The sequence below is a fragment of the Petaurus breviceps genome, unplaced genomic scaffold (genome assembly GCF_028583685.1).
Source record: "Petaurus breviceps papuanus isolate PSGF00001 unplaced genomic scaffold, PetGlider_PUasm1.0 90845, whole genome shotgun sequence".
Taxonomy (NCBI): domain Eukaryota; kingdom Metazoa; phylum Chordata; class Mammalia; order Diprotodontia; family Petauridae; genus Petaurus; species Petaurus breviceps.
In genome coordinates, this window is record NW_027187359.1 from 20,856,345 (window position 1) to 20,867,784 (window position 11,440).

Consider the following 11,440-nt stretch of genomic DNA (forward strand, 5'->3'; position numbering starts at 1 on the left):
GGAGAGAGGGAAGAAGAGGAGGAGATGGAGGAGACAAGGAGGAGAAGAAGGAAGAGGAAGGGAGGGAGAGAAGAAAGAGGAGGAAGAGAAAAAGGAGAAGAGAAGGTTACAAGTGGCTAGGCAGACTCTGTGCCCTTTCCATTCGCCCCCAGCTCAAGCACAGGGCTATCAGAGGGGAGTCTGTAGGAACAAGGAATGGAGGAACTAAACTGCTTCTTCCCTGGCAACTATCTATCTGCAAGAGCTGCCAGCCAGTCACCGAGCATTTAAGTGCTTATAATGTGTCCTAGGCAGGCTGGTGTAGGGGGCAGAGCCAGACCTGGAGTCAGGAAGACCAGAGTTCTAGTCTAGATTCTTACTCACTGAGTCTCACCTCCTTGTGACTCTAGACTAGTCACTTAACCTCAGTCCCCCAGGCAATTGTCTCTCTGTAGACTTAGCTAGCAGAGAAGGTGTCAATCTGAAATGGTAGAGAAAATTTCTGACAGCAGTGACAGGTCTGATCCAAAAACAAAACAGAACTATGTGCTAGGCACTAGGCTAGTCCCTAGGGATACAAAAACATTTGGAGAAGGATGTCAGAAAGGGGGAATTAGCACTCAAGAAATTTTTAGAAGTGGAAGTGCACTTGGAGACCTTCTAGGCATCCCCCTACAGCATAGTTCACAGATGGTCATCCAGTCTGCCTCTATTTGACTGCTTCTAATTAAGGTGAAATCAGGCAAGGCAGTCCATTCCATTTATGGATATCTCTATGTGTTAAAAAGTTCTTCCTTAGGCAGTTAGGTGGTGCAGTGAATAGAGCACTGGCCCTGGAGTCAGGAGGACCCGAGTTCAAATTCAGCCTCAGACATTTGACACCCTTACTAGCTAGGTGACCTGGAGCAAGTCACTTAACTCCATTTACCTTGCCTTCTCCCCTCCAAAAAAAAAAGTTCTTTCTTGCATGATGAGTTTTTCTGCAACTTCCATTCATTGTTTTTTGTTCTGTCCTATAGAGCAACAGTAAACAAGTCTTCTTGTTCTCCCCCTCTTCTACATGACAGCTTTCCAAATTTCTTACTAAATCCCTTTGTCTCTGGGCTATCGTACATCCCAAGTTTCTTCCACCTTTCCTCACAAGAAAACTTCCTTCATTATCTTGATCACTCTCCTTTATCTCCAAGTAGATACACACCTACTTGTTGATGTCTTTCTTGTATTATGACACCTACAATTCATGGTGTAGCAACCCCCATAAATAAGATATTGTTAATTCTTTTCAATGATCAGTCCACTACTGTTTTGGGTTATTTTAAAGCAATTGGGGTTAAGTAACTTGCTCAAGGTTACACGGCCAGTTATTTCTGGGTGTGGTGCTAAGTATCTGAGTCCGGATTCGATCCCCAGGTCATCCCAACACTGCGGCCTGTGCTCTTACTCGCTGAGCCACCTGACTGCCCCTCACTACTGTTTTTTAAATGAGTCCTTCTTTTTCCCATACCCAGAAAGGTTACATCAGCAGGGAAATGAAGGAAATGAGCATATGACATAAAGCTGAAAAGGATAGTTAACGCTTTGGATGGCAGTCAGAATCAAAAAAAAATTTTCAATAGAATAGAATATTGGGTTAAATCTAAGTCAATGAAATTTAATAGTCAGTCAGTCTGCTAGTGAACTAGCAATTATCAAACACCTATAATATGTCAGGTACTGTCTGTGCTAAGGACTGAAGATACAAAGAAAGGCAAAAAATAATGTCTAGTTTCAAGGATCTCACAGTCGAATGCAGGAGACAGTGTGCAAACAAGTAGATACAAACCAGATAGAAAGATAAAGGCTAAAATTGCAGGTAGTCTCAGAGAGAAGGCATTAAAATTAAGAGCTAGAAAAGATTTCTTGCAGAGGATGACACTTTAACTGAGACTTGAAGGAAGCTGTGGAAGCTAGGAGATGGAGATGTGTAGGGTGAGTGTTCCAGGCATGGGAGACAGTCAGTGAACACACCTGCAGTCTGGAGATGGAGTGTCTTGTGGGAAAAACAGCACGGAGCCCAATGTCACTGTACTGCAAAGTACATGGAGAGGAAGAGGGTATAACAAGACTGGAAAGGAAGGAAGGGTCCAGGTTATGAAGGGCTTTGCAAAGCAAACAGAAGATTTTATATTTGATCCTGTGGGTACCACTAGGTAAAGTCTTACATTTGGGTTTCGAAAGTCAACTTCACTCATGTAAAATTTCACTCATGTGGTTAAATCACAATTCATATGAAAAAGATCTGAGGGTTTTAGTGGTCTGGAAGTTCAATATTAAAGGCAAGAGGTGCATCTACAGAGACCAACAAGGTCTCTCAGTTTCAATATCCCTTACAAGTGAAAGCCATTGCTATTATCCTTCCTACTTTAAAGGAATATAGCTTAATGTACAGAGAAGCCAATCAACTTGACCAGGGTCCCAAATGAGTTAGTGACTAATATGGACCTAAGTATTATATAACAACAACAACAGCATTTAGATAGCACCTACTATGTGTCAGGCACTAAACACAAAAATTATCTCACAATCATTTCTCACAGTCTCATAGTTACTGATCCTCACAAGAATCCTGGGATATATGTGCTAATGTTGTCTTCATTTTACAGTTGAGGAAACTGAGACAGACATCTCACATTTACATGGTCAAACAATCAGCCACCATTTATTAGGTAAAAATAGTCCCTTCCCTCAAGGAAGTTACATTTTAATGGGGGAGACAACAAATACATAAATAGGTACATATAAGAAGAATACGGAGTAGATGGAAAGTACAGAAATTGTAGTGGGAAGGCATTAGCAGCTGGGGAGAAGGGGGGCAGACCAGGAAAGGCCTCCTGGAGAAGATAGCAGTTGAACTGAGTCTTGGAGGAAGCTAGGGATTCCAAGAGGCAGAATTAAGGAGAGGGGACATACCAGGCATTGGAGGCCACCAGTTCAAAAACACAGGGATGGAAACTGGAGTGTCATCTGCAACAATAAGGAGGTCATTGTGTCTAGGCCACAGAGATCATGGAGGGAAGTAATGTGTAAGAAGACTAGAAATGTAAGAAGGGGTTAGGTCAGGGGTGGAGGACCTGTAGCCTCAAGGCCATATGTGGCCTTCTAGATCTGAGTCTGAGTTTTGATTAAGTTCAAGTTTTACAGAACAAATCTAAAAAGATTAAGGGTATTTGTTCTGTGGAGTTTGGGTTCAGTCAAAGGATCACACATGAGGACCTAGAGGGATACATATGTCCTCAAGGTCACAGGTTACCCAGCCCTGGGCTAAGTTATGAAGAGCTTTAAATGCCAAACAAGATTATATTTGATCTAGAATTAATAGGGAACCACAGGAATTTAAGTAGAGAGTGACATAGTAAGGCCTGTTCCTTGAGGAAACTTAATTAGGAAACCATTTCACTAGTCCAGATGATAAAGGCTTGAACTAGCCTATTAACTGTGTGAGGAAACGTGGTTAGAGGTGAGTGGAGAGGGGCATGTGTATTCAAGACATATGGAGGCAGAAACAAGAAAACAAGATTTGGCACATAATTGTCCATGGTGTTTTAAGGCACCCAAGCTACTTTCTTGTCAACCCTGTGAGGTGGGAGGGGGGGGGGGGGGGGGGGGAGATTTAGGGAAGGAAATAGGGGAAGGGAATAAACCTGTTATGCAACAGGAACTGTGCTAAGAACTTTTATAAATATTACCTCATCTGATTCTCACAACAACCCTATAAGGTAGGTACTATCATTATCCCCATTTTACAGATGAGGAAACAGAAGCAAATGGAGTTCTGTGTGTTTTGTTTGTTTATTTTTGGGGGTTGGTTTTTTTTTTTTTTGCCTTTTTGGAGAGCAATTGGGGTTAAGTAACTTGCGCAAGGTTACACGGCTAGTTTTTGTGTGTGTGTATGTGTGGGTGTTGTGTCTGAGGCCAGAACCAAACTCGGGTCCTCCTGACTCCAGCGCTTTACTCACTGCACCACCTAGCCGCCCCTCTGTGTGTTTTTTTTAAGTGACACACAGTTAGGGTCACACAGCTAGTAAGTGTCTGAGACCCGATTTAAACTCGGGTCTTCCTGACTGCAGGCCCAGTGCTCTTATCCAATCTGCTTCTAGATATGTGGCAGAAATACCATTTCTACTACGAAGATAAGAAAACTGAGGTCCAGTGACTTGCCCAGGGTTATACAATCAATGAGGGTAGGAGCTAGGTCTCAAACCCAGGCCTCTAGACTCCAAATCAAAGAGCTGAAGAAGTCTATTGTTGTTTCCCAACAACCTGCCATACCCTGTAGTCAGCTATGCTGAAAAGGATGCCCATCTAGACTGGGCCAGTACTAGAGGTGTACTGGCAAGTATTTAACAATTGGCTCTCTTGGGGAGGGAAGGGAAGGAGGGTAATGATGTACATACAGTTCATTTTTAAATTTAATCTGCATTATGAACATTTTTCTTTATTACAGTACTATCTTAAGTCTAGACAATCCAAAAAAAACCTCAAAATAATCAATTAAGCCCTGTTTTGTAACATTTACTGATTTTCCCAGGTATAAATGCTCACACCAAATATTTAACAGTTTGCTTCAGAGCTGGAGTGTGAGCCAGTTCCAGGGCACACCTGCCCAGTACTTTGACCTATTTGCCTGGAGAAGAGAAGACTTAGGGGAGGAATAGATAGCTTTCCTTATATAGTTGAAGGGTATCATGTGAAAGAGAAAGTAAACTTGTTTTGTTTTGCTGCAGGGAACTGAACTGGGGATGAGTGAAAGTTATAAGGAAGCAGATTTTCACTCAAAATAAGAAGGTTCTTTCTAACTATTAGTAATATCCAGCAATGGGATGGTCTTCCCAAGAGGAGGAGGAGCAGAAGCAGCAGCAGTAGCAGTAGTAGTAGTAATTGCATTAGTAGCAGCAGTAGCAGCAGCAGTAGTAGCAGCAGTAGCAGCAGCAGTAGTAGCAGCAGCAGTAGTAGTAACAACCATCATTTATACAGCATCTGCTATGTACTAGCACCATGCTAAGTGTTTTACAGATATTAATTCCTTTGGTCCTCCCAACAACCCTGGGTGGTAGATGCTATTATTATCCTCATTTTAATAACAACTAGCTAACATTTATATAGTGCTTACTAAGTGTCAGGAGGCTTACAATTATTATCTCACTTGATCTTCACTACAGCCCTGCAAGGTAGGTGCTATTATTACTCCCATTTTACAGGTGAGGAAAGCAAAGAAAGGATAAGTGTCTTGCCTGGGGTCACACAGTTAATAACTGTCTGTGGTCAGATTTCTCAGATTCTAGGCCCAGTCCTCTGTCTGTTGTGCTACCTGTAAACCAATGAACTTCCCACTATTGGCAGGTATTCAAGCAGAGGCTGAATGGATGGACGTCTATTATCCATAATAATATTACTATATATTTAGAGGCAGCTATTTTTAACACTGAGTAGAGTTCAGGCTTTGGAGTCAGGAAGGCCTGAGTTCAAATCCATCCTGTATGACCCTGGGCAAGTCACTTGACCTCTGTCTGCTCAGTTTCTTCAGCTGTAAAATGGGCTAATGAGTCAGTCAATAAACATTAAGTGCCTACTATGTGCCAGGCGCCTGTCTTCTAGAATTGTTGTAAAGACAAAATGAGATAATATTTGTAAGGTACTTAGCAAAGTTCCTGGCACATAGTAGACACTTAATAAATGCTTGTTCCCTTATCCCCCCATAGAAGGAGTTGTTATATTAGGTGAGGGAGTGATGACTGGACTAGACGACCTTTCAGTCAGAGGCATGCTGGAGTCATACATCTCAGAAGAGCTGATTGTTAAATTTTCAATGTGGATAATTACTCCTCAGAAACTGGCAAACACTACAAATAAAGGCTTGATGTATTGTTTTGTTGATGGTCTAGACTTAAGAAAGTGATGAAAAATGTTAATAATGCAGATTGAAATTGAGTGTGTTTTGCATTTATTCCTTTTTTCTGGAAAGCTGGTTGTTAAACATTGACCACCGCATGCCTGATTTAAGGTTTCTTCCTACTCCAAGAACCATAGAATTATAGAATGTTAGCTCTGGAAGGGATTTTGAAGATCATAGAGTACAACCCAGCAAAGATAACTGAGGCCCAGAAAGGCCTAGAGGCGTGCCTAATGTCATAAGGCACAGTAAGGAGTGGAGCACTGCTCTACTTCTAATTCTAGGTTTTTTCTATTTCACTATGCTACCTTCCTCACCCAAGTCTTATTTTGCCATCATTCTGGTAACTCAGTTCTTAAAATGAGCCTGAATGGTCAAAAGCAATATTTAAATGCTTTAGTCTAAAAAAAAAAAAAGGCTCAGTTGTAAGTTGCAACTGTGAACTACCAGGGGAGGGATTTGTTCTGTGAAGTTTGGTTTCAGTCAAAGGGCTGCACTCTAGGACCTAGAGGCACACGTGGCCTCGAGGCCTCAGGTTCCCCACCCCTGACTAGACTCTCCTGCTGCTGGGAACTCTGCTGCTGCTACTGCCTGCTACCACCTAAAGTTAACAGCTTTTGATGTAGAAGTAGGTGAATTGTCCCATGACCAAGAGCTTCCAACCTCTAGTATCCACCTACTTGACAGGATAACAAATTAGGTAGGGGAAATTACATTTGACTTTCCATGATAAAAGGGGGAAGGGAGGTCTTTACTATAGTTACTTTTTTTCTATTTTATTTTGTTTTTAGTTTTCAACATTCATTTCCACAAGATTTTGAGTTATAAATCTCCCCATCTCACCCCTACCCCCACCCCAAGATAGCAAGCCTACTGAATACCTCTTCCCCCAATATGCCCTCTCTTATGTCCCCTTTCCATCACTCCCTTTCTTGTAGGGCAAGATGGATTTCTATACCCCATTGCCTATATATCTTATTTCCCAGTTGCATGTAAAAACAGTTTTTAACATTTGTTTTTAAAACTTTGAGTTCCATATTCTCTCCCTTTCTCCCTCTTCACCCACCCCCGCTAGAAAGACAAACAATTCAATATAGGTTATACATGTCTAGTTACACAAGACATTTCCATAGTAGTCATGTTGTGAAAGACTAACTGCATTTCCCTCCATCCTATGCCGGCCCCGTTTATTCCATTTTCTCCTTTAACCCTGTCCATCTTCAAAAGTGTTTGCTTCTAACTACCCTCTCCCCCACTCTGCCCTCCCCTTCTATCATCCCTCTGTGATGTAATGCCAAAGAAAGGCAACTTCCCAAGGTTCAAAATACCAGCATAGGTGCTCTCCATTTTATTCAGTGACAAATTAAGAACAGAGAAGGTCAAAACATGACATCATTCAAAATACAGCATTTACTAAGTGTGATTAAATAATCTCCAAGTACTACCCCACCCCTGGACCTTACATTCATTCAATCAATTACAAAGTCCCTGTTCTAAATACTACTCCACCCCTAGACTGTACCTTCATTTAGTCCACCACAAAGCCCCTCTTCTCAAATGGAGATTAGTTTCCAATCTAAGTAAAGTACATTCATTTGTTCAACCATAGAACACAAAAAGGTGAAAAGTTCCCCACCCCTGGATCACAACTGAATCTACCCCAGAGTTACATCAAATTTAAGCACAGCACTTAATACCCAAATTAAGGTCTTTTCTTCATCTTGACAAGAGGCAAGTTCTCAGCAATCTTAGTTCCTGGGGAGACAAGGCTTAGCAAGGCCACAAGATACATTGCCAGTTTCTTCATTAATTCATCCTCTGTCTGCAGAACAGTCCTAGAATCTCTGAAAACATTAGCAAAACCCTCTCCCAGGATTTCTGTAAACATACAACAAGAAAATCCTTCTTCAGGGCTTCTGAACCAACAGAAACGTTCCCAGACCCCTGCAACAACAGCACTGCCCTTCACCAGTGGACAGTATTCACTCTCTGTCTGCAGGACAGTCTCAGTAGCTCTGAACCAACAGAAAGGTTCCCAGACCCCTGCAAAAACAGCACTGTCCTTCACCAGTGGACAGTATTCACTCTCTGTCTGCAGGACAGTCTCAGGAGCTCTTAGCCAACAGCCAGGTTCCAGGACTTCTTCAACAGGACTGTCTTTCACCAGTGGACAAATCTGGCAAAACAACATCAAAACAGACAGACAAAGTACCAGCAAAACAGCCATGTCTCCTCAGTCCTTGGCAGCTCCAGGGGCAGGTCTCAAAAGTCCAGGGCGATTCAAAGTGGCCCTCAGCAATCCTCTCAGTCTCTCTCTGCCTCCAGGAGGGTGCTGCTTCCAAAAAGTTCTGCCTCTCTCTTGTCTCTCAAAATCTACTTCACCAGCTCCTCCCAGTTCAGGACTCTCTTTTTTACATCAACAAGTCCATCCCACAGGTGGGATTAACAAGCTCTGGGTTTTAACACAATGAATTTGAAAACCAAGCCAATACAGGGGAATCTTTATATTCCATTACTATCACACCCTCTTATCCCTTTCCCCCCTACTTTCCTGTAAGGTAAGATACCCAAATGAGTGTGCATGTTATTCCCTCCTTAAGCAAAATCCAATAAGAATAAGGTTGACTCATTCACTTTCACCTTCCTGCTCTTCCCCTCCATTGTAATAGCCTTCTCTTGCCTCTTTTATGTGAGATAATTTACCCTATTCTATCTCTCCCTTTCTCCTTCTCCCAATATATTCCTCTTTTACCTCTTAATTTTATTTATTAGATATCATCCCTTTATATTCAACTCATCCCGTACCCACTGTTTATGTATACATATACATACATACACGCACACACACACACATACATACACACATACATATATACACACACATACATACATACATGCACACACACACATACACCCATCTTTACTACAGTTCTTGATACTTCCCAATGACTCAAAAACTGGTACATGTGTGTCCAGACTCTTTTCAGGTCCCTGAAGGGAGAGAAAGACCCTGGGAAGAAGTCAACACATCTAGAAGCCAGCACCTCAATTATGTCCCTTTTCTCAACTTGCTATACTTGGGAATGTCTTCAAGAACTGAGGAGGAATTAAGATACTACTTCTCTCTTCCAAGAGATGGGAATCAGAGAAGGAGGAGGAATGAAAGAGCGGGCAAATCAAAAGCAACTTAGTTCACAGCAGCTTAAAGGCAACCTAAGTCTAAACAATATGGGTAGGGGCGGCTAGCTGGCGCAATGAATAGAGCACTGGCCCTGGAGTCAGGAGGACCTGAGTTCAAATCCAGCCTTAGACACAACACAAAAATTAGCCTTGTGACCTTGCATAAGTCACTCAATCCCAATTGCCCTGCCTTTCCCCTCCAAAAACAAAACAAAAAGAAACCAATATGGTTAGGTGGAAGGAAGCATTAGAGAAGACATAGTTTTTTCCCTTAAGACATTTTCAACTTGTCCTAGATTTGTGAATCTTCTATTGAATTGCTGATTCTTAGCGGTGAGAGTTTAGCTAAAAGTTAGCCCCAGAGAGTCTATCCAATGATCTTCTTAACTCCTCTTACTTCTTTTCCCTCAGGTGTGATCACCTATTCCATAGGAATCGCCTGGGCAGCTCAGGATGAACTGGAAGTGATTGCCACTCACCCTGCCAAGGAGCACTCCTTCTTTGTAGATGAGTTTGATGACCTCTACAGGTCTGTCCCCAAGATAATCCAGAACATTTGTACAGAGTTTAACTCTCAGCCACGGAATTGAGTTAAAAGCACCTCGGAAAGAGTGGCTTCCCCAGCTATCTCAAACAAGAGCCACTGAAATGTTTTTCAGAGGGTGCCTTAGCAGAGATAACAAAGGGTATCAGTCCAAGGATTCTCCAGGTACCTTTTGGCCTTAGGAAAGGCTAACTTATAGGCTATGAGGAGGTTCATGCCCTTCTCCTTTCCTTTCCTTTTCTTTTCTTTTGCTGGTCTCAAAACTTGGTGTTAAGCAGAGAGAGGGCCAGAATTTCTAGAATGAGCCAAACTGATGAGCCCATGTATTTGGAAACTCACAGTTTTAAGTTGCCACCAGAAGAAATGTTCATATTAGAATAGTGATTCCATGACAAGGTGAGGCTGGATCTTTGGGTAGGTAAATGCTTCCTTTTGCAAATATCTCTTATTTTAATTGCTACATTCACCCTCAGTCTATGTCATGATCAAATAGGAGCTGTTTTATTAAATGTTTAAAAGGCTAATATACAAAATGCCCTAATTGTGTGTCATGTTTGAATGCAAATCCCACATTTGTGTTTAGCACTTACAGATGGAAAATTATTCTGTTCTGTTTCTAGTGTTTCACAGTATATGAATTGTGCTCCCATCCCCATGCCAGGGATCATAGTACATCCAGAGAAGATGTCACCAAATGTCTAAGAGAAGGAAAAAACTACTATTCTGAAGTTTAATTTGTGCTTATTGACCCATCTCCTGAACTCCCTCTTCACTCCATTCAATATTGCTGCTTCTACCTAATGCTTCCAGTGACTAAGGAGCATTTAGGAAATAGCCCTGTAGCCTAGTCACTCACTGATTCTAAATTAGTGTGACACATTTCACCAGTCAGTAAGCTTAACTGTCATATTCATTACAATCACAAAGTTGACAGTAATTCTCTTGTAATGGGATGACTTTCTACATGATAAATCATCTATAAGTATTTGCATATCTGCCATATTCACTGATAATATATAATTCAATAATCATCAGAAAAATACCTGATGTTTGCAAGGTACTGTGTTAGACATTTAGGGAGATACAAAACCAAATAAGATGTCCTTAAATGTAATGTCAACTACTACAATCCAGTAACTATAATGTTTACCATTGCTGATGATCATAGAGCTGGAAATAATCTTAGATTAGGAAACTGAGGCCCAGAGAGGTTAGTTGATTTGCCCCAATTCATACAGATACTAAATAGTATAATCAGGATTCAAAACAAATTCCTTCATCCTTAGGATGTTACATAGTTCTTCCTGGGCACTTGGAATTTTGAGAGTGAATTACTCACCTTCCTTCTCAACAACCCTAAATTCTCATGAGTCCTCCAAAGCCCACCTCTATGCTGCCAACAAGTTGACAATGGTGCTTGTTTAAAGTAGCACTATTCTAATAGATATGGATAATTCGATGGTACATTGCATAGAGTGAGGAAGACTCCTCTTCCTTCATTCAAATGCAGCCTCAGACACTTGTTAGCGGTATGATCGTGGGCAAGTTACTTAACCCTATTTGCCTCAGTTTCCTCATCTGTAAAATGAGCTGGAGAAGGCAATGGCAAACTGCTCCAGTATCTTTGCAAAGAAAAACCCAAAAGGGGTTATGAAGAGTTGGACACAACTGAAAGCCTCAACAGCAGTCATATAGATAGACTTACTCAGATAAAGGTAACTGAGATAAAACCATATATGTTCAGATTTCATTATGACTTTTTTCTAGAAAAAATGTAATTCTTTATTAAAGTCACCTTATATACTGAC

The 11,440-nt window shown here is 41.4% G+C and overlaps 1 protein-coding gene across 1 annotated transcript in view; it reads left to right on the forward strand.

The window, feature by feature from the left end:
- The window catches only part of VIT (vitrin), a 150,884-nt gene extending 140,120 nt beyond the window's left edge, over positions 1-10,764 (forward strand). Inside the window, exon 15 of the mRNA XM_069072196.1 lies at positions 9,500-10,764. Within this exon, the coding sequence (XP_068928297.1) occupies positions 9,500-9,678 (179 nt within the window). The 3' untranslated portion in view covers positions 9,679-10,764. The remainder of the gene's footprint in view (positions 1-9,499) is intronic.
- The last annotated feature ends 676 nt before the right edge of the window (positions 10,765-11,440 follow it).